We start from the raw sequence: 24,505 nt of genomic DNA, 5'->3' as shown, positions 1-24,505 counted from the left end.
ATTGAGGCCAAGGGGATAGTATGGAAGGGTCTGAGAAGATGGAGAAGGCTGAAGCATTGATCAGAATCATTCGGGGAAGGTTTTCAAGACACAAAACAGGTACAGTGCTGAAGGCAAGGTGCTTCGCATTATTGTTAGGATAAGTTACACAATAGAATAGTCATCTGAATTTGTGGCGCAGCCTGTTGCACCTGCATTAGTGACAGTATCTTGCTGTAGTTGCTATTAATTCAAGGCTTTCATGTGCTCTGCCTTGTGTTACTATTCTCCAAAAGTGATCAATCTGGCCACAATGTATTAAACCTCCATTGCAGCAGTGGGATTCATGATATCTTGCTCATCCTTCAAGTTGAAGATGACCACTTTCATCATCTGAGGTATTTCGTAGGGTTCCAGTGCATATGTAGATGGTGACTGCCAATAACAAAATCATAGAAAATACAATGTAGAAGATGCCCTTTGACCCATCGAGTCTGCAAAGGTAATCTACACCAAGAAAGTCCTGCTGCAAATAGAATGGACACATTGGCTGATTGAACTTTGGACGTTATCCTGACTTGGGTTTTCCTCCCCCAGGATTCTCTCTCTGACCTGATGTGCACTTGCTTTCAAAGGGCTTCATAATTATGACCTCCTGAGGATCAGCTAAGAAAAGGTGGATGTTTCAGGACTATGAACAGTGAATACATTGCAGCTTGATCATGCAAATGCTACCATCCAGTTATACCCTCGCAGAGAGAGCTGTGGCATAGACAGCTACCGCATGAGTATATATCAACAGTTCTCCCACTGGAGTTGAGGTGTAGTAAATGAAAATCTAAGGTTAACTTTCATTCAGAAACGCAATAGAGACCCTTGACACTGACCTTGAAGTAGTGCTCACAGAGTGGTCATATTCAGGACCCAAATAGCAGTCACAAAGAGAAAGGCATAATGGTGACTCTCTAGTCATTGGCAGTGCTTTGAGAGTACATGTGTCTGAACACCTGACTATATGGCGAATACAGCTGAAATATTGCAGGCTTATTGCAGCATGCGTGCAGGACCACAGCTTGCCTTTGGAATCATCTAAAAGTGCACAAGAAACCTGTAGCAGACACAAGAACTACTCTATTTTTAAAATATTATTTTATTTATTCATTCAGCTGAGAGGACAGGTGTACTAACATCAGCATCCTTGAAAGAGCCAAGAGCACCAGCATCAAGGCCATGATCATCCGAAACCAACTGTACAGGACTGGCCATGTGCAGAGGATGTCAGAGTCCTGGCAGCTAAAGCAAATCTTCACCCAGCTCAAGAAAGACTCCTGAGCAAGAGAAGGACAAAGGAAGTGCTTCAAATACACCTCAAATGCCTACCTCAAGAAATGCAACGTAGATGTCAATGCCTGGGAGACCTTACTCAGAAGTGAAACATGGAGGAAACCCCTGACTGAATGGACTCAATTCTTTGAGGATACCTGATGGCACCTGTTAAATAAGTTCAGCGCCCATGGTGTTAAGGGTAAGATCCTGGCATGGATAGAGGATTGGCTGACTGGCAGAAGGCAGAGATTGGGGAAAAAGGATTCTTTGTCAGGATGGCAGCCAGTGACTAGCGGTGTGCCTCAGAGGGTGGTGAATCTGTGGACCTCTTTGCCGCAGAAAGCTGTGGAGGCCAAATCACTGAGTGTCTTTAAGACAGAGATAGATAGATTCTTGATTAATATGGGGATCAGGGGTTATGGGGAAAGGCAGGAGAATGGGGATGAGAAAAATACCAGCCATGATTGAGTGGCGGAGCAAATTCGGTGGGCCAAGTGGCCTAATTCTGCTCCTTTGTCGGATAGTCTTATAATTTTATTAGCCTGCTGAATAAAAACGCACTCAATTTTTGTTGCTCCAATGGCCTTAACCTACATGGTGAGAACCACAATTTTATGAAAGAGATTTCAAAACTTGTGAAAGGTGCAAGAAGGGAAGATTTAAGGTCTGTTTAAGTGTCATGATTTGAAATTATTTAAATCCCAAGTCCATAAAACTGAAAAAATGTCTACAGCTTTCACTTGAAGTGAATAGATTTTTGGACTGCATTGATTGACAAATCTTCTGGTGTAGCTCAGGAAAAAAAGAACATTGGCCATTTGCTTCTGCAATTTCTCTTTTTATTGAAGTGTTTTTATTGGGTTTTCATATTTTGTATTTCATAAGTCATATGATGACTTTACATGAAGCGCCTACCAGAGGGGAAAAAAACCCAAAAGTGAGCAAGAAATAAAAGGAGGTAAAAGGACAGACAGAAGTCAGTACAGATATTTACATACAATGGCTTTTCCTCCTTCTGTAGCCGCGATCCCCTTTGACCGATGTAGTAATAATAATAGTAATAATAATTATCACTTACTGTCACAAGTAGGCTTCAATGAAGTTACTGTGAAAAGCCCCTAGGTTTCTTTGTTAGGATGGCAGCAGTGACTAGTGGTGTGCCTTAGAGGGTGGTGAATCTGTGGAACTCTTTGCCGCAGAAGGCTGTGGAGGCCAAATCACTGAGTGTCTTTAAGATGTGCCATTCTTGCAGTTCCAAGTTTGACATGGACACGTATTTACAGATGTCTATCTGTAGTTTTAGTCCCTTGTCCCTTCATTTTCCTTGCATGTCTTCTCCTCGCCCTCTCCCCGACCACGTCTTTCCTTTTCATCTTTATTCCATGACTCTCTTGTGTCTCCCCAACCCGTCCCTTACTCTATTGGTTGCTGGCTACGGACAGATCTTGGAACAAGTTGGTGAATGGCTTCCACGCCCTGTGGAAGCCCTCTTCCAACCCTGGAATGGCAAACTTATTTTCTCCAGTTTGAGAAATTCTGCCAGGTTGGACAGCCAGTCTGCAGCCTTTGGTGATTGCCACGACTTTGTTATGGTCCAGGGTTTAGAGAACCCCAAAGTGTATCATGGAGTTCAGATGACCCACAACTTTAAATAGATTTTGGTTATGGGGAACACAAGGGCCCACTTTACAGGTGTGATGCAACAGAGAATTAAGAGTATTTTTAAACAAAAACAATGTTTATTCTATGAACCCAATTAACATTTTATAAACATAGTGAACATCTTGCAACCATCAATTCAAATACACCCCCAAAGAATGCAGTACTCTATAAGACATCCATAAGACAAAACCCCTTTTTACAGAAGGACAGCAGGTTTAAATTCTCTACTGAGAGCAGTAGCACTTTGAAATCACCAAATGTACATTCTTTAGCTTGCAGAGATTCATACACATCTTGCTGTGACTGCAGCTTCTCCAAATCTAAAACGAAACTAAACAGAGCCACAAAGCAGCTTTTCAGCTCAAAATGAAAGTGAAAAACAGAAAGACAGCCCAGCTCCACCCACACTCTGACAACACAATACTGCTGCCATTTGAGAAACACACATTTCTTCAAGGGACTCTTGCATGACAGGGGTGAGAAGCCCGTGAGGCCTCGTTAAGTGGACCTATTAATGTTGAATAGTGTTGCCGGGCCGAACGGCGGGAAATCCGCGGCAATTTTCACTCGCAACAGCACTTGGAAATTTTTTCGGAGGATCGCGTCTGGTGACTAAGTGCCATTTGATAGCGATGGGGAACTCGCTGACAAAACCTGTGGGGAACTCCCTACAAAACCCACCACAAATTAACATAGAAATGTTTCCGTTAAATTCCACCCATAGTTTTTAAATCATGTAGATCTGTTAAATACGTGCACTTTGACATTGGCTGTTCATTTGGGTGATGCTCCTTATCTGGAGAGTATAATTCCTGTGTCCCTTGTTGCCTTGATGAATATTGCTGTTCCATTGTGGTTGTCGGAGACATATAGGCACTGTGAAGGGTCTGCTTCTCTGATTGTTTGCCGATGCCTACAGTTGGGTTGGTGTGTTTAATCATTCATTCCACTGCATACAATCCAGGTGACAATTTATCAACATGTATCAAGTTTCCACGTTGGCTGACTCGTGTTGAGAACTTTGAAAATTTGTACCCTTACAGGCTCACCTTGCTCAGCTCTGGTAATGATTTGGCAGTCTTGTCAAACTGAAATTTGGCTTTTTATTGTTTCACCTTGAACTTTTCACTCAAGTCTGTTTTTACTTCTGGTTTCAGTAACGTTTTTGCCATAGAAAGAGCAGTCTGTGTACAGCAAGACATTCATCTCTGAACAGGACTGCTTTCCATATCTTTAGTTGGCGTGTTTGTCCACTCAAGGGTTGCCTTGTATGTGCTGGATTTGCGCAGTTTTTCGCTGCTGCCTCAGCCTTTCTGTTCAACTGCCGATAGTGCGGAGATGATGTGTCGTGCTGAAATTCTCAATCTTTTGCGAATCGGCTGAATTCTTCATTCATGAACTGAGGGCCATTGTCGCTCATCACAATGTCTGGAATGCCATACCAACTGAAGCGTGATTTCACGTACCCCACTATTTTTTCCATCTTCATTGATGTCACCTGGTATAACTCTCTCAGAATAGTATTCTACAGTGACAAGATAATCAGTTCCTGCCAAAACAAAAATGTCTACGCCCAGCTTCATCCGTGGTCTGTCTGTGATGCAATGCATCATCAATGACTCTCTAGCTTGTTTAGCTTGGCATTTGTCACATGCATTACACTGAATGTGTTTTTAAATTTCAGTGGCCATGTTCGACCAGTAGAACACTTCTCCTCCCTTTCTCAGAATCAATGCAATTCCTTGATAACTTGCTTGGATGCATTTCAACATCTCTCCTCAGCTGATTAGAGATGGTGACTTTATTTTCTTTATACTTATGCCATCTTGGGTTGTTAATTCATCTCCATATGCCTAATAGATCTTGTGACCACAGATGTGTGTTTAATGCTCGCAGGCACTACTTCTCGGAGCGAGTTGCAAATTGTTGGGTAGTTCGCTTGATTTGAGCTAGGTGCTTGTTGATTTGAGCTAGGTGCTGCTACATCTCCCACCCTGTCAGGATCCGGCTACAGACCTTTTGCCATCAATACATGACCTAAGTACATCTTCAGTTGCAGTTTTTGTTTTGTTCAACTTCAGATTCACTGGTGAGTTCTCTCTAGCAGCTGTATTAAATTCTGATCATAGTCTATGACTCCTTCCATTGTGACTCCACATTCATAGATTAATAGATCATCCACTATGGCTTCCACTCTGGGAAGATCACTAACTATCTAATAAATGATGTGGAGATGCCGGCGTTGGACTGGGGTGAGCACAGTAAGAAGTCTTACAACACCAGGTTAAAGTCCAACATGTTTGATTCAAACATGAGCTTTCGGAGCGCAGCTCCTTCCTCAGGTGAATGGCGAGGTATGTTCCAGAAACATTTATATAGACAAAGTCAGAGATGCTGGACAATGCTTGGAATGCGAGCATTTGCAGGTAATCAAATCATTACAGATCCAGTAAGAAGTCTTACAACACCAGGTTAAAGTCCAACAGGTTTGTTTCAAACACGAGCTTTCGGAGCACGGCTCCTTCTTCAGGTGAATGGAAAGGCTTGTTCCAGAAATGTTTATATAGACACAGTCAGAGATGCCCCGGAATGCGAGCACCTGCAGGCAATCAAGTCATCAAAGATGCAGAGAGAGAGGTAACTCCAGGTTAAAGAGGTGTGAATTGTCCCAAGCCAGTTCAGTCGGTAGGCCTCTGCAAGTCCAGGCTTGTTGGTGGGGGCCGAATGTAATGCGACATGAATCCCAGATCCCGGTTGAGTCCGCATTCATGCGTGCGGAACTTAGCTATAAGTTTTTGCTCAGCAATTTTGCATTGTCGCGTCTCCTGAAGGCCTCCTTGTAGAATGCTGACCCGGAGATCAGAGGCTGAATGTCCTTGACTGCTGAAGTGTTCCCCAACTGGAAGGGAACAGTCCTGCCTGTTGATAGTCGCACGATGCCCGTTTATTCGTTGTCGCAGTGTCTGCATGGTCTCGCCAATGTACCACGCTTCGGGACATCCTTTCCTGCAGCGTATGAGGTAGACTACATTGGTCGAGTCGCACGAGTATGCGCCGCGTACCTGGTGGGTGGTGTTTCCACGTGTAATGGTGGTGTCCATGTCGATGATCTGGCATGTCTTGCAGAGATTGCAAAATTGGGACAATTTTTCCTTTGGACCCACAGCGAGACATCACTGAAACGACTACACGATGACATCAATAAGTTCCATCCCACCATCAAACTCACCATGGACTATTCTCCAAATTCAGTTCCATTCTTGGACACACTCGTCTCCATCAAGGACGGTCACCTCAGCACCTCGCTTTACCGCAAGCCCACAGATAATCTCACGATGCTCCACTTCTCCAGCTTTCACCCGAAACACATTAAAGAAGCCATCCCCTATGGACAAGCCCTCCGTATACACAGGATCTGCTCAGACAAGGAGGAGCGCAACAGACACCTACAGATGCTGAAAGATGCCCTCGTACGAACGGGATATGGCGCTCGACTCATTGATCGACAGTTCCACCGCGCCACAGCAAAAAACCGCACCGACCTCCTCAGAAGACAAACACGGGACACCACTGACAGAGTACCCTTCGTCGTCCAGTACTTTCCTGGGGCGGAGAAACTACGACATCTTCTTCGCAGCCTCCAACACATCATCAGCGAGGATGGACATCTTGCCAAGGTCATCCCCACACCCCCACTACTGGCCTTCAAACAACCGCGCAACCTCAAACAAACCATTGTTTGCAGCAAATTATCGACATGGACACCACCATTACACGTGGAAACACCACCCACCAGGTACGCGGCGCATACTCGTGCGACTCGACCAATGTAGTCTACCTCATACGCTGCAGGAAAGGATGTCCCGAAGCGTGGTACATTGGCGAGACCATGCAGACACTGCGACAACGAATAAACGGGCATCGTGCGACTATCAACAGGCAGGACTGTTCCCTTCCAGTTGGGGAACACTTCAGCAGTCAAGGACATTCAGCCTCTGATCTCCGGGTCAGCATTCTACAAGGAGGCCTTCAGGAGACGCGACAACGCAAAATTGCTGAGCAAAAACTTATAGCTAAGTTCCGCACGCATGAATGCGGACTCAACCGGGATCTGGGATTCATGTCGCATTACATTCGGCCCCCACCAACAAGCCTGGACTTGCAGAGGCCTACCGACTGAACTGGCTTGGGACAATTCACACCTCTTTAACCTGGAGTTACCTCTCTCTCTGCATCTTTGATGACTTGATTGCCTGCAGGTGCTCGCATTCCGGGGCATCTCTGACTGTGTCTATATAAACATTTCTGGAACAAGCCTTTCCATTCACCTGAAGAAGGAGCCGTGCTCCGAAAGCTCGTGTTTGAAACAAACCTGTTGGACTTTAACCTGGTGTTGTAAGACTTCTTACTGTGCTCACCCCAGTCCAACGCCGGCATCTCCACATCATGATTACAGATCCAGGGAGAGGGATAATCACAGGTTAAAGAGGTGTAAATTGTCTCAAGCCCGAACAGTTGGTGGGATTTTGCAAGTCCAGGCCTGATGGTGGGGGGTGGATGTAATGCGACATGAATCCAAGATCCCTGTTGAGGCCGCACTCATGCGTGCGGAACTTAGCTATAAGTTTTTGCTCGGCAATTCTGCGTTGTCGCGTGTCCTGAAGACCGCCTTGGAGAACGCTTACCCGGAGATCAGAGGCTGAATGCCCTTGACTGCTGAAGTGTTCCCCAACTGGAAGGGAACATTCCTGCCTGGTGATTGTTGCACGATGCCCGTCATTCGTCGTCGCAGTGTCTGCATGGTCTCGCCAATGTACCACGCTTCGGGACATCCTTTCCTGCAGCGTAAGAGGTAGACTACTTTGGTTGAGTCGCACGAGTATGTGCCGCGTACCTGGTGGGTGGTGTTACCACGTGTAATGGTGGTATTACCCTTCGTCGTCCAGTACTTTCCTGGGGCGGAGAAACTACGACATCTCCTTCGCAGCCTTCAACACCTCATCAATGAAGATGAACATCTTGCCAAGGTCATCCCCACACCCCCACTACTGGCCTTCAAACAACCGCGCAACCTCAAACAAACCATTGTTTGCAGCAAATTACCCAGCCTTCAGAACAGCGACCACGACAGCACACAACCCTGCCAGGGCAATCTCTGCAAGACATGCCAGATCATCGACTCAGATACCACCATTACACTTGGTAACACCACCCACCGGGTACGCGGCACATACTCGTGCGACTCAACCAATGTAGTCTACCTCTTACGCTGCAGGAAAGGACGTCCCGAAGCGTGGTACATTGGCGAGACCATGCAGACACTGCGACAACGAATGAACGGGCACCGTGCAACAATCACCAGGCAGGAATGTTCCCTTCCAGTCGGGGAACACTTCAGCAGTCAAGGGCATTCAGCCTCTGATCTCCGGGTAAGTGCTCTCCAAGGCGATCTTCAGGACACGCGACAACGCAGAATTGCCGAGCAAAAACTTGTAGCTAAGTTCCGCACGCATGAGTGCGGCCTCAACAGGGATCTTGGATTCATGTCGCATTACATCCACCCCCCACCATCAGGCCTGGACTTGCAAAATCCCACCAACTGTTCGGGCTTGAGACAATTTACAACTCTTTAACCTGTGATTATCCCTCTCCCTGGATCTGTAATGATTTGATTACCTGCAAATGCTCGCATTCCAAGCATTGTCGAGCATCTCTGACTTTGTCTATATAAATGTTTCTGGAACATACCTCGCCATTCACCTGAGGAAGGAGCTGCGCTCCGAAAGCTCATGTTTGAATCAAACCTGTTGGACTTTAACCTGGTGTTGTAAGACTTCTTACTGTATCTAATAAATAAAAGCAAATTACTGCGGATGCTGGAATCTGAAACCAAAAGAGAAAATGCCGGAAAATCTCAGCAGGTCTGGCAGCATCCATAAGGAGAGAAAAGAGCTAACATTACGAGTCCAGATGACCCTGTGTCAAAGCTTTGACAAAGGGTCAGCTGGGTTTGAAACGTTAGCTCTTTTCTCTACTAACTATCTCATGTTATCTATGCTAATACTCTTCTGGAGTTGTGGACATGCCAAACAGATACAGTTATCACTCAAACGGCATCCAGAATTTCATTCAAAAGCTGCTGCCTTCATCCAGCTTCACTTTCCAGTAAGCATCCTTTGCACCTGGGGTAGTGAATATCTTTGCCTTGGCAAGTTGCGGCAAAAAGTAATTCGATAGTTGGCATGGAGTAGTGAAATCTTATTAGCGCTTTATTTAGATCTTTTGGGTCCAGGCGCAGCTTTCCAGATGGTTTCTGTGCTACCATGCTGCTAATCCAGTCTGTAGGGGTCTTCACTTTCTTGATTATTCTTCTCTTCTCCAGCTCTTCTATCTTGTTTTGGCTTGACTTGAGACCTGGAATTCTTCTCGACAGATGTTGAATTTGTTTTACACTCTCATCTACTTCTCAATGATATTCTCGTGGTCCACATCCCAACCCTGTAAACACATCATTGTATTCCTCTAGAATCTGCTTTGCCATCAATGGTTTTGTGTGCTGTTATACATTGTATAATAATAATCTTTATTGTCACATTAACACTGCAATGAAGTTACTGTGAAAAACCCCTCATCCAGCGCTTGTTCGGGTACACGGAGGGAGAATTCAGAATGTTCAAATGACCTAACAGCACGTCTTTCAGGACTTGTGGGAGGAAACCGGAGTACCCAGAGGAAATCCACGCCGACACAGTGAGAATGTGCAGACTCCACACAGACAGTGTCCCAAGCGGGGAATCAAACCTGGGAGCCTGGCGCTGCGAAACAACAGTGCTAACCACTGTGCTACCATGCCAGAGATTGTGAATCTCTGTTGGCACATTCAGGGTTACCAGTCCAAGCTTTAGACTTGCTTCCATTAAAATTAGTGGCTGTTGTGTCCCATCTGTGGTCTAGAGCTCTTGATCTTCCTTCTTGCCAATGCATTGGGCTCGGGATGAGTATTGTGACATCTCTAGCGTCAACCTCACTTTTGAGGGTTTTCTTTTTCGATCGCCATGTTAAACTACATTGCAGAGGTGTGTGAATGTTATTATGTTGCATGATGCACCAGTGTCTATCGGACATTTCCTGTTTGCTTGATATTCTCCTTCTGGGATCATCATTGTAACAGTCATAAATCATTTATCTCCTGAAGACTTGACTGAACCAACCTGTTATACGGTGTATAATTCTTCATCAGATTTTGCTGCTGGTATCTCTCCAGCAGCCATCTGGATGGGCTTATGTTGCTTCATTTTAGCCAAATGCTTTTGTGCAAAATGATTTTGTATCTTGTAGTTAAAACACTGCTTTCCCCATGCTGGGCAATCCTTCCTTTTCTTTGTGTCTGCAGTATTTGCAATTGTTCTGCTCTCTTTGCCTGGAATATCTCTCAACATAATGTATCACCTGGTCTGCTCTGCCATAAATATGTTCTAACCAATGTTCCGTCTTTCACTTTTTTTTGCGTCAATTCCTCATCTTTCAGTAGACTTGCTTTCACTGATGTGTCCCGCACACTTAATACTAATCCATCTTTAATCCGATCATCTTTTTGCTGTCTAAATTCACATGATTCCGCAAGTGTTAATGGCATCACATACTGTTCAATGGTTTATTTGCTCTAGCCCTGAAGGTATAGCATTCATATATAAAATTCACTCAGGCAGTCTTTGCAAGCTCAACAATGTAAACAAAGGTACTTTTTCTCTCAGCACTCCTCCCAGTCGAGCCCTAACTGCCTAATGTCATTCTGTCACATACTCCGTATTCATCATGGCGCTGAGGATTCTACCCCATGCGACCTACCCCGAGTCATGTACCTGAATGCAACTTGTTCCCCCCAGTAACCCCTAGCCCTGCAGCCCTTTCCTTTGCCTGAGGGCAGGTGCCCCCTTGCCCAGTACAGCCCTTGAAAAACCAGACTGCTGGACTGATAGGTAAAAACAGTGGTGAAGTGGTACAGTTGATGGAATAGTAATTCAAAGACCCGGGGTACTACACTGGGGACTGGATTCAAATCCAACCATTTGGAATTTAAACCATTGTGTATTGTCGCAACAACCCATCTGGTTTATTCTTCTCCTGGCTTAGCAAGCCATTCAGATGCATCAAACCATTAAAAAGACTAAAAGAAATAAAACCAGACCGACCACTCAGCATAGACCTGCACACCAGAAACGATAATGACAAACTGTTGACCATGCAAAGTCCTCCTCACTAACATCTTGGGGCTTGTGTGAAAATTGGCAGAGCTTTTTCACAGACTAGCCTGACATAGTCATGCTCATAGAATCATACCTTACATGCCTAGACACCACTATCAGCATTACTGGGTATGTATGCCCTGTCCCACTGGCAGGATAGACCTAGCAGAGGAGGTAACACAGTGGTATACTGTCAGGAGAAGGCAGCCCTGGGGAGTCTTCAACATTGACTCTGGACCCCACAAAGTCTCTTGGCATCATGATTAAAATGTACAACAGCCACTCCCCCACTCCTCTCTTCAGCAGATGGATCAGTACTCCTCCATGTTTTTTTAAAATTTAGAGTACCCAATTCATTTTTCCAATTAAGGGGCAATTTAGCATCGTCAATCCACCTATCCTGCACATCTTTGGGTTGTGGGGGCGAAACCCACGCAAACACAAGGAGAATGTGCAAATTCCACATGGACAGTGACCCAGTGCCGGGATTGAACCTGGGACCTCAGTGACTTGAGGCAGCAGTGCTAACCACTGAGCTACCGTGCTGCCCGTACTCCTCCATGTTGAACAACACTTGGAGGAAGCACTGAGGGTGGAAGCACACAGAATATCCTCTGGCTGATGGACCAAAATGACAGCACCTGTACTGAGTCCTAAAGGACTTATCTGCTAGATTGGGTCTGTGGCAGATGTTGCGGGAGCCAACAAGAAAAAAAAACATTCTTGACCCCATCCTCATCAACCTGCCTGCCTCAGATACATCTGTCCATGATAGTATCAGTAGGAATAACCCCACACAGTTCTTGTGGAGACAAAGCCCTGACTTCACATTCAGGATGCCTGTCATTATGCTGTGTGGCACCACCATTGCAATAAATAGCCTTTGATCAGATATAGCATCTGGGCACCTAAAAGGTGCTGTGGGCCATCAGCAGCAGCAAGATTGTACTCAACCACAATTTGTAACCTCATTGCCCAACATATACCCCACTCTACCATAATGACCAAGTCAGGAGATGAGTAAGCGGGACATGCCAAGAGCAGCATTAGGCACACCTAAAATAGAGTTGTGAACCAGGTGATGATACATCACAGGACTACTTGTTTGCCAAACGGCATAAGCAGCAGGGGATAGATAGAGTTAAGCCATTCCACAACTAACGGATCAAATATAAGTTTTGCAGTACTGCCACATCCAGCTGTGAACAGTGGTGGACAATTAGATAACTCACTCGAGGTGGAGGCTCCACTAATCCTCATTGACAGGAGAGCCCTGCACACCAATGCAGAAGACAAGGCTAAAGCATTTGCTATCCTCTTCAATCAGAAGTGCCGAGTGGATGTACTATCTCTACCTCATCCGAGGTCCCCAGCATCACAAATACCAGTCTTCAGCCAATTCAATTCACTCCGCATGATATCAAGAAATGGCTGAAGGAACTGGATACTGTAAAGGCTATGAGCCATGATACTTTTTCAGCGCTAGAACTGAAGGCCTTGCTCCAGAACTTCCCGTGCCCCTATCAGTTTCTGGGTCCAACTGCGCTGAATTCTAAAATGCTTGCAATCCTCAGACTTAGTACTTTTTGTGGCGACTTAATAAGCCTCTTCCTTTGATCTAATACAATCTTCAACTTCTTTTGTTACCTATGGTTAGATCACTTTTCCTGCTGATTTTTGTGCCTCAAAGGAATTTATTATTTGTTGTAAATCATGTATTAACTATATAAATAGTTATCATGTATAAACTATATAAAAACTATTGCCATATATTTCAATGTAATTTTCCAATCTATCTGAGCCACTTTCCCTCCATAGCTTCATAGTATCCTTTGTTTAGATTTAAGACCCTAGTTTTGAATTCTTTCAAACTTGATGTAATATTCAATCATATTATGGTGACTCCTGAGTTTCCTTTACAATGAGATTATTAGTGATGGATCTCTGTGAATTAGTTAGCCCTTTGTCATTGCACAATGTTAGGTCTAAAATAGTCTGTTTTCTAGTTAGTTCCTCAACTTACTGTTCTCGAAAAGCATCTTGTATACATTCCAGGAATTAGCCTGGCACAGCATTAGTGTTAGTTAAGTTTAACTCTCTAATGTTATTTTCCGTACTCCAATTTACTCATGGCTCAGGCAATAATAATAATAATCTTTATTAGTGTCACAAGTAGGCTTACATTAACACTACAATGAAGTTACTGTGAAAATCGCCTCGTCGCCACACTCCAGTGCCTGTTCAGGTGCACTGAGGGAGAATTCAGAATGTCCAATTCACCAACAAGCATGTCTTTTGGTACTTGTGGGTCCAGAGACCATGTAATTTAGCCCCTAGCTGCTTATACTTTCCATGTCCTACCTCTGTCATTGTATCTATGTGAACCATGGCAACTAGATCATCACCCTCCCACTGCAAGTTCCTGTCCAGCTCAGGCAGATGGCCCAAACCCTGACACTGGACAGGCAACACCGCCTTCTTTCTACAGTTACATTTGAAGCTACAGAGAACTGTGTCTATCCCCTGACTACCGCCACTACATTCCTATTATAACTCTCCCTGATTGAATGAGGTCCTGTATCATTGTCAGTTTGCTCATCCACCCTGTAACCCCTACTTTCATCCATGCAGGCTGCAAGAACCAAACGCCAATTGAACAATTGCAAGGGCTGTGGCTCCTACACTTCTACCTTCTTGATCCCTATACATGCCTAACTCACAGTTACATCCTCGTGTTCCTGACCATGGACAAAATCAAACATCCTACCCTAAGGGGTGTGACTGCTTCCTGGAACAGAGTATTCAAGTAACTTGTCCCTCCCTGAGGTGTCACAGTGTCTACTTACTGCAGATGTGTTTGTTTTAGGTCACACAGCTGTCCAGGAGCACCCACATTCCACATTACCTTCCCTGCCATCTTAATAACAATTAATTAATTACAATTTAATCAGTAAAATAATTAATTCATGTCTCTAGTTCTGCCTGTGCTTATATTCATATTATTACAATAAACATTCTACGTACCCTAATTGAAATTTTCTAGTTAAGATAAACAGGAAATACTCACCGATAATCTAATAAGCTTTACTACTATTCATAAGTCTTGCTGCTATTAATAAAACCTTACAATTGCTAGAAGTACCCACATTTTGACAGATAAATTAGAAAAATATTCACCAACTAATCAAATACCGTTTACAGTGCCATTACACTTCGAATTTTGTCAGAACCCAGTCAGTCCTCTCTGGAGTCAAGGATTGGATAGCTCTTTTAGCTGTTTCAGTCTGTCTCCAGGTCTTCCTCTCCCCCACTTTTTTTAACTACTGCTCTCTCTGGTGCACCTCTCTCACCCTCTTTTAGATGCTGGTGTCCGTCTCCAAATCCTCTCTCCCGCTCTTTAGGAGAGTAGCAAGGAGAGTACTCAGCCTCTGGCTTGCTTTTGTAGCCAAAGTATTTATATTTTCATCCAGTTAAATTCCTGGTCAGGATGTTGATGATGGGGATTCGGTGATGAGAATGCCTTTGAATGTCAAAGATAGGTGGTTAGACTCACGCTCATTGGAAATGGACATTGCTTGGTACATGTGTTGCACGATTGTTACTTGCCACTTATCAGCCCCAGTCTGAATATTGTCAGCTATGTCCTTCAGGACTTGGCCAGCTTCGTCAGTTGCAGTATTACCAAGTTATTATTGGTAATGGACACCAAGAATGCATTATGTGCCCTCTAAGCTACTTCCAAATGTTGTTTAATATGGACGGTACTGATTCATCAGTTGAGAGAGGTAACTGATAATCAGGAGGACATTTCCTTGTCCATATTGACCTGATACCATGAGAATTCCCAAGGCCACGTCCTCATGATGATATACCACAGTGGTGCCTTCTCTGGTAGGTGTGTAAAGCCTTCCAACAGTTTTCAATGGCAGGAAGAGGAGGGAGATCTCTGGCCAATCAAGTGGTAGAAAGAATGTTGGAGCCTCGACCTTTGCTATACATAACTTCAGGCTGCAACAAGTATGTAAAAGTGTATGGGTCGGATTCTCCGTTGCCCAACGCCGATATCATAATCGCCGATCGGGTAGAGAATCGACCGCGACGCCCAAATCAGGGCTAGCACCGGATTGACACTGGTCAGCCATGCTCCGTCCCCTTGGAAATGGCGTCATTGCACTGCGCAACGTTGCAACGGCATTGCCGCGTCATCGGCTGGGCCTCCTGCGATGCTCTGCCCTTAATGGGCCGAGTTCACGATGACGCAGGACACGTGTGTTCTCAGGGGTCGGGAACCCAGCGTGGTGGCTGCGGACTGTGTCCAATGCCATCACTTAATAGCAGGGCGATGAAAGTCTGTTTCAAAGTTTGTGGTAGCACCTCCTTCCCTTTCACCTCCTCAAGCAACCCCACCATCAGCAGCAGCAATTTGTCTTTGAACTTCTTGTAATACTCCACTGGGAACCCATCTGGCCCTGTCCCCTTCCCCGATTGCACCTTCTCAATTGCCTCATTTACCTCTTGTTCCCCCACTGACCCCTCCAATATGGCCCTATCTTCCTCCTCCAGCCTCGGATACACCAACCGGTTCAGGAACACCCTCATCCCTCATTTCTCTCCTGGTGGCTCCGACCTACACAGCTTTTCATAAAACTCCTCAAACACCCTATTAATCTGCTCAGGAGCCAACACCAATTTCCCCGTCCTATCCCGCGCCTGGACTATCTCCCTCGCCGTCGCCTCTCTCTGAAGTTGGCCTGCCAGCACACGCCCAGCCTTCTCCCCATATCCAAAAACCGCTCCCCTTGCCCGCCGCCTCAGTTGCTGCACCACCTTCCCCATAGGCAACCGGTCAAACTAGCCAGGATCTCCTTCCTCCTGTCCAGAAGGGTCGGATCTGCATCCCCCAAGTACCTCCTGTCTGCCTCCAACATATTACTATTATGCCACTATTAACTCGTGAGTCAAAGTTCAGGATGCACCCCCCCCCCCTACTGTCGAACCCTGAATGAAATACTTGGGTCACCCAGCCCTTCCTGAGCCTCACCTGGTCCTTCAGGTGGGTCTCTTGTAACATGGCATCATCTGCCTTTAAGCTTTTAAGATGTGCAAACACCCTTGATGTCTTCACTGTCCCCCCCCCCCCCCCCCCCCCCCCCCCACCCCCCAGCCCCTCATGTTCTTTCCTCATCACCTCCATGTGTTTAGTAAACCATTTTAAAAATTCCACGGCCTTCACCTCGATCATGTTTTCTGCCGTGAAAGGCACCTTTCTTCCTGGTGGCCTTCTTCTGAACTTTAGACATCCTCCTCCTTCCTTGTGTCTCCCTGCACCGGTTTGTTTAAAAATTACCAGGCATTAAGTTCCAAAAAACCGAGCCTCGAGCAGGAACTGCCACCGGAAGTCCTAAATTATTTACATACTGGTAAACAATAATGTCCCACCATGAGAGCTGTGAGGCTTCATATCTAATTTCTACCAGGTTGTAAAAAGCTCTCTTAACAGAAAATGGTGATTAATAAGCTGGTTAACTGCTCGAGACGTGTGAAACTAATCATAAGTGAAAATATAGTTGCAGCATCTGTGTTCTACAGGAGTGAGATCATAGAATCCAAGAAGCATGAATCTGATCTGATAGCGTACTTTGATTCACACAATCTATTCGTAACGATAAATGGAAAAAGCTTTAACAGTTAGTTTTAAATGAGGAAATATACTTCATGGTGATTTCATGTGCATTTGGACAGTATATTCTCTCCCTATCATGATCACTTGTATAACCTGCTTAATTTCACTTTTAATCCACTATTAACATTGTGTAAGTACAAAACCTTGGCACATGTACCTCTTATTGGTACAACTTATTCTCATGGAAATATTTCAAATAATTATGCTAACATTTATCATAATTTATTTAGCAATTTGTGCTCTTGCCTTTGTATTTCTTATTCAAGTCCTCTTTTTCAGAGTCTTCTACCATATCCTCTGTGTAGCAGAAACGTGTTGCCATGTTAAATCATTTCTTCTGCATACCAGGGAACTGCTTTACCCACCAATTATATGTGTGCATCATTCCATTGCTGTGCCAACCAGTTTTCTACTGGTGTTCATACATTGTCTCCAACATTTGAAAATTCTATAGCTGAATTTCTCAACATTATTACACTCTTACTGGTTGATTGGCTCATTTGCCATTTGAGAAGCATGAAAGGGTCATTAATACATGTGGGTTATGTCTGGATGCAAATATTTCTTTGGTGCTAAAAAGACTGAATTCTCACAGAATGTACATTTGAAAGCCTTTGTGATTTTTTAAGCTTTTTTTTGGATATTTTCTCCTATTTTTAACAATGATAGCCCTTTCTATTCTTCTGTTAAGTAAATGATTAAGAGGTTAAAGCAATAAATTAACTACTTTTCAGAAACATTTGATTCTTATTTTCCCATCTGCAGAACAGATTATATACCTTATGAAATTACACGTCGGCCAGAGCCTTTTCATCCTGAGTACAGACCACAATCTGGTGAAATAGATCATCATACAACCTACAAGACAGACTTCAGCCCACACAAAATTAAGCCAGTCGCAAGTATGCGTCCTCCACCAACAAAGCCTGGGAAAGGAGCAAAAATAGAAACTGTACCAACGTACAAAGGTAAATTATAAAATTATTGAAAATGTTCATTTATAATCTCAGTTTTCATAAAGTCTGCACACTAGAACTGTACTAAGTGATAGGATGTCTTTACACAAATGTATATATAAATAGTCATTTGGTGGCACAGAACTTGAGTATTGTTGAAAAAAGACATGTTGAAATAACAAAAAGCTTAACAATGTGTCTTTTTTCAGCAATAAACAAATAAGTATAATAATGGGTCTTAAAATGGGTAGCAACCTTGAAATGGTGACTTCAAATACTACCATGGCCGGTTGTGAAAGTGAATTCATGGTATCTGGTATTTTGTGGCTGGCATCAAAAGAATGAACATGAAGCTGTCATGTTGACACAAAAACCCAATGGATTCAAGGAAGGGAACTTATACTACTTGTACCAGGTTTGGTCTACACATAGCTCAACCTCTCTGTGTGATTGACTTCTAATGCCCTCTGAAGACATTTAGCAAGCCAACCAGCTGTGAAAAACCGTTTTAGTACTGGGATGGGCAGGAAGTGCAGTTTTGCCAGCCACCCCAAGATAACAAATTAAGCATGTATTCCTGTAAATTCTCTTCGAAGGTAACGTGATTGAAGTCCACATTCCTCAAAAGAATGTTTAAAAATATTCACCTTGGCCCTTGAAATGTTCTCCTCCCATTGCTACTACTGCTTAGCCCTGAGTAGTAATGGCAAATGCACTTTCAAAAGCAGGGCAGCAGCAAGATTAATATCATTCTCAATGTATCTTTAAATCATGTTACATGTATTGTACAATATACAATGTCTGTTTCGCATGATTTTATGTACCTTTTCAAATTTAATATTTAGGCGTTATTTGCTTCAGACTGCTCCATGTGAGGTGTAAAGTATTCAATTATTCACCTTTGTAACTAATAAGTGTAGCCATCTCCCCTCTCCCATTTTCTACAAAGTTGGTGCAAAAATGTTGGAATGTGATATGGTAACAAACATTTTAATTTACTCAGACTTTTATGAAATAACATTAAGTCCCATATCCATTTGCTTAAAAGTATTAGCTAATATATTTATGAAGCCCTAAGCTAATATACTAGCACTTTTTTTTTTAAAAAGATGATTACCGACTATGGGACATTCCCAAAAGGAAGCCTAAAGCTCCAGATGCTTACTGCCCTCCTAAATCACGGTTTGGAAATCCATCTACATTTCAAGATGACTATGGTCCCAAGCCCTATGCACTGAGGGAGAGTTTCAAACCGCCCGATACTCAAAGGGCATCTGATGTCCCCTTTGATGGTCTGACAAATCACAAAATTGCTTATGTTCCTCATCCGCTGGGGGAGCGATATGTTAGACCACCAGATACATACAAACCAAGTGATGTACCTTTTGAAAGCATCACCACTCACCGTCGTGACTACAGAGGGCTGCATGGAGACCCTACTAAAAGCTTCAAACCTGATCCAAGCAAGCTAGGATCAGACGCACCCTTTGATGGCAACTCAGAATTTCGTGATCGTTTTCAGGCATGGCCTATGACCTTGCCATATGTCCACAAGCATCCAGAGTATGTGCAACCAGATGGTCCAATGGATTTGAATAGCACATCCCATCTTGATTATGTTGGGCATAAAGTCAAGCCACCTGCTCCATTTAAACCTGCAAGTACAAGAAAGGTCCATGCTCCATTCCAAGGGGGCACTACAATGAAAGATGACTTCAAAGCATGGGATCTGAAGAAGCCAGAGATATTCAAACGGGTTGAAGAAATCGGAATTCCAGATGCAAAATTTGATGGTTTAACAACCTTTAAAGCCAATTTTGTCCCTCATCCAATTCAGCTAACTCAGAGCTTCAAACCATCAAATGCTATCCCACATAGTGGAGTACCATTTGATGCTGGAACTTTGTATCGTACTGAGTATACACCAAAGAGGCTGGAAATCTGCCCTGCAAGCTATCCAACTCCACCAGGCTATATTTATGAAAACACTGATTCACGTGGTCATAAATTCTTCCACAAGATGACCTCATCAGAGGAAAAGCTGGCAGTGCCAAATGAAATGCATATTGCAAAAGGAGTGGCCGTAGCATCCTAAAGTCAGCAGGTGCAGCATCTAATGTTAATTATATACCAAATACAAAGCATTTCCTGATTGTGTAATACAAGTTACAATTCCTTTGTCTTACTCTGAAAAAAGCATTGACATTGAATTTCTTCTCCCCCTAATCACAATTAATTTAGACTCTTCTTATATTTAGCAACTTCTGAAGGAAATAAGTATATCCTTAAAAATATCAGAAGCAACATGTTTTTTCAATCTGAATTCAGATGTTTACTTCAAAACAATGAATTATTGGTATATTTAAAACAGGCCCAGCAAGGTGTCTTGAATCTGGCTGATTTCTTGCAACCTATGAGTATATATATATCATTCCTACCATCCATTCAATGTCAGACCATTCAAGTACTTATTTCAGAATTCTGAAAATTGTCCTGTTTGTAATTACCCAAATAATTTAGCTATTTTGTAACTTTACAACGAACAAAACAAGGCTCCTGTCTTTAGTGTATTAATCTCAATGAAAAATATGATCTAAATGTATTATCCCCAGAATGCTCTATGCAGTAATCATCTTCTTAATATTTTCAGACACCACATAATTATCAAAATAAGCCCTTTTGAATTTAGTAGGTATAATTATCATCAACTAAAATGATGTTGTGCCTTTCTGTGAAATCACAGTGAAAAATCTTTTCCCACTCTTACAGATAATTATTGGAAAACATTCTGATTGATCCACCCCTTTATTGTTATGCAACAAATCTGATTTTTAACTTTGTACTGCACCGAGTAATTTTCCAGCCACGAGCATATCAAAAATCCTATGTTGGTACTTACACTGAAAAATGCACTGATATGAAAATAAGTTAGCAAATGACAGTAGTGATTCTGTATCATCTTCAAAATTGATTTGTTTTTTTTTGTTCATTAAAGTTTTACTGGCATATTGTATGTGTTTCTTTTTAAGAGGCATTAATTTTAAATTTCAAAGTGTAGCATTAGATGTAGTGAGCAAGGATTTTAATTTGGTTGGCTATTTCACAGGCATCTGGACTCATTGATGATAATACTCCCATCTCTCCTCTCACCACCACCACCACCTTCCCTCTGGAGGGAATTTATTAAGCTTGTGAATGGGTTCTTTCCATATACATCTCGAGAAGGAGAGTTTAGGATAAAAGAAAATTACTGCGGATGCTGGAATCTGAAATAAAACAGAAAATACTGGACAATCTCAGCAGGTCTGGCAGCATCTGTGGAGAGAGAACATAGAACATACAGTGCAGAAGGAGGCCATTCAGCAAATCGAGTCTGCACTGACCCACTTAAACCCTCACTTCCACCCTATCCCCGTAACCATTTTTTGGACACTAAGGGCAATTTATCATGGCCAATCCACCTAATCTGCGCGTCTTTTTACTGTGGGTGGAAAGCGGAGCACCCGGAGGAAACCGACGCAGACACAGGGAGAATGTGCAGACTCCACACAGACAGTGACCCAGCGGGGAATCGAACCTGGGACCCTGGCGCTGTGAGGCCACAGTGCTAGTCACTTGTGCTACCGTACTCCGAGAAGGGAGCTAATGTTTCGAGTCTAGATGGCTCTTTGTCAAAGCTTTAACAATGTTAGCTTGAAATGTAGCTCCTTTCTCTCTCCACAGATGCTGTCAGATCTGCTGAGGTTGGAGAGGATGTTTGCTACCTTCCCACTCTAGTAGTCACCCTTCCCACAGAGTGAGAATATTGTCCCTGTGCTTGAAACCACATGGAAAAGTGATAGCACATAACAAATGCCAAAGTTCATTGATCCTATTTATTCTCGTTAAAAACAAAATTGCTATATTAATTCACAAAATTATAAATTGCATGTGGCTGAACTATATGTTGAAGACAACTGGAGTAGACACGTTTGGTTGCACAAGCCCGTGTTACAAACAGCTCATACACAAATGTAGCCAACTTGTGTGCCCTGGATAAACTAGTCCAGTTTTCACTCGAGGCATTTAAAAAAAAATTTAGAGTACCCAATTATTTTTTTCCACTTAAGGGGCAATTTAGCGTGGCCAATCCACCTATCCTGCACATCTTTTGGGTTGTGGGGGTGAAACCCGCGTAGACACAGGGAGAATGTGCAAACTCCACACAGACAGTGACCCAGGGCCAGGATTCGAACCCGGGTCCTCAGCGCCGTAGGCAGCAATGCTAATTGGCTGACTTATTCAGGCAGTTTCATATAATCACTTGCTTGTATTGCCGAACATTCTTATTTAAACAATCCTGGAATGCCAATGAAAACCCCCAGCCATTTGGTTTTAGCAGACTTTATGCAAAGTGGAAATCTTAAAAATGCACTCAATAGGCTCTATATCAACGTACCTGATCTTTCTGAACATGAGGCACAATCAAAAGGCCTCGTCGCACCCAACTCGGTGATGCGACAAGGTTGTTAACTCTCGCGAGATTTGCGACGATCGGAACGCCTCGTAGTCTGGATCTCGCCCAGCAACATACTTAAATTTGCCTTTAGCCTCATTTAAATATGTCTGCACCCAAATATCCTGAGGCTCGGGACTGAACAGCCGCATCTGGGAGGTCTTGCCATGGTGCCATTTAGCACTGGTCCACAAAAATGTGGGCCAGGCATAATGGCAGCTGAGGGAGTCTCCCATGTCATCGGAGGCACCCGGCTGGTTGGGCTCTGGCCCGGGTGGTACCTCTGACGGGTGCCAGGTTTCCCATGCCAGGGATTGGGACTGGGTGCCCTCCTCCTAAGAGGTGGGGTGGGAGGGGGTCCGTCGGTCGCGGTGGGATAGCTGAAGAGGTTGAGAGATCGGGGCAGCATTTAAAACATTGCCCAATCTCATCCTGCACCGAACTGAGCTCTTCAGTGCAGGAAATAAGGTAAGTGCAGCGTGAGCGAAGCATTCCTGAGCGAGGCTTCAGAACCAGTTCCGATTGATGGCGGGGTCATTCTCAGCACTGCAGGCTCTGAGAAATACCATGTTATTCGCGCCCAAAACAGGACTCCTTTTTCATTGAATCGCGCCCTTCAGTTTAGCATTTTCTTCTTGTAATTTGCTGGAAGTATGAGTTGCTTGCCTTGTGTGGTGAATGAGATTCACACGGTATTATAAGTTACCAATGTCACTCTATTCCCAGTATATATATGTACCGATATTGTAAGTGTAGTTGCACTACCTGACCACCAGGGGGAGTAGCTCTGGGAGTACTCGAGAGTTTGTACTGGGCTCCCCCCTTGGCTCCGCCCTGAACTCCTCCCCCTGGAGCTGCTGTATAAAGATCCGTGCCACAGAGTCAGCCAGCCAGTTCACCGAAAGTTCAACGGCTAACAGGCTGGCTCTGTTGTAAGTATATTAAAACCGCTATTCTAATCCTACAAGCACGTGTCCGTAGAATTGATGGTTCCATCACCTTGGTAATAGGATTTAAGAATTGAGGAAGAAACAGAAGAGGGAATGAATAGGGAATCAGGTATAGAAATAGAAATACAGAAAAGGAAAGAAAGATTGGATTAAGAGAGAGAAAAGAGACAGAGGGAATAAAAGGGGGAAAAAATGATGATTTCATGTGTCCCCAGTGGACGTGTTTCCCACAGTGTGGGGGGTAAAATGGAGATGATGCCCATCCCACCACCTTCCCAGGAGCAGATGGGCAGGAGCCAAAATAGGCAGCTTACCTGGCATATGTGAATGAACAATTAAGGGTCAATTAGCCTTATTATTAAGCCAACTCATGTTTTGTGTTGGCAGCAGAGCGGGAGGAAGAAGCCTGATTTTTTTTAACCTCAAACGCTTAAAGGCTTGGAGGGATGGTGGGGGTTGCACTTTGGGGGCTCCCTTGTCGATCACGGGGCAACCTCCCCTTAGGTCAAAGGGTCCAGCCCGTATAAGGGTCTAGACCTTATAATCTCAAACTGTCCACTAAATATTCCTTGAATAACAGATGTTATTCACAATGGACACTGCTAAGATAGTTTAAATTGTTCCTTTCATGAGCCAGAAAAAATTGATTGCCATTTCAGTGACAATTATCGTGTTGGTAAAATGAATTGCCATTGTCCATTGTGAATAACATCTGTTATTCAAGGAATATTTTGCCCATTTTGAAAGAAAGGCAATAAGATGCTTTGCTCACACCCTGAGAAAAGGTTAGACATTCTGCGTTCACACAAACACTTACACACACATTGGTATTTACCTTACACCTGAAATCAAGTTTAATATCCTCGTTCTACTCCTCAGCATATTAGGATATGACATGACAATGTCCTGACCTGCCCGCAGGGTGCATAGAATCTTACAGCATTGAAAGGCCTCTTACTGTTTTTTTTGTACAAATAGTCTTACTCGATTGTTCTTTCCACATACTTATTTTTTTCCGGCATTTATCCAATTCCCTTTACAAACTCACCCCTGAATTTGCTTCCACCACTCTTTGAGGCAGCACATTTCAGATGATAACAACTCACTTCACAAGAATAATTCTAGTAATCTTCCCACACGTTTTTCTACTAGTTACCTGCAATCTGTGTCTGTTTATCGACCCTGCTGCCAAAAGAAACAATTTATTC

General features: G+C 43.7%; 1 protein-coding gene across 2 annotated transcripts in view; it reads left to right on the top strand.

The window, feature by feature from the left end:
- saxo2 (stabilizer of axonemal microtubules 2) overlaps positions 1 to 19,996 on the top strand; it is a 127,436-nt gene extending 107,440 nt beyond the window's left edge. For both annotated transcript variants that reach the window (XM_038814264.1, XM_038814265.1), the window contains exons 3-4: positions 17,662 to 17,864; positions 18,962 to 19,996. In XM_038814264.1, coding sequence (XP_038670192.1) covers positions 17,662 to 17,864; positions 18,962 to 19,947 — 1,189 coding nt within the window. In that variant the 3' untranslated portion in view covers positions 19,948 to 19,996. The remainder of the gene's footprint in view (positions 1 to 17,661; positions 17,865 to 18,961) is intronic.
- The last annotated feature ends 4,509 nt before the right edge of the window (positions 19,997 to 24,505 follow it).

This window comes from Scyliorhinus canicula, chromosome 12 (genome assembly GCF_902713615.1).
Source record: "Scyliorhinus canicula chromosome 12, sScyCan1.1, whole genome shotgun sequence".
NCBI lineage: Eukaryota > Metazoa > Chordata > Chondrichthyes > Carcharhiniformes > Scyliorhinidae > Scyliorhinus > Scyliorhinus canicula.
The sequence above is the reverse complement of the archived record's forward strand: the minus strand, read 5'-3'. Positions and strand labels throughout refer to the sequence as shown.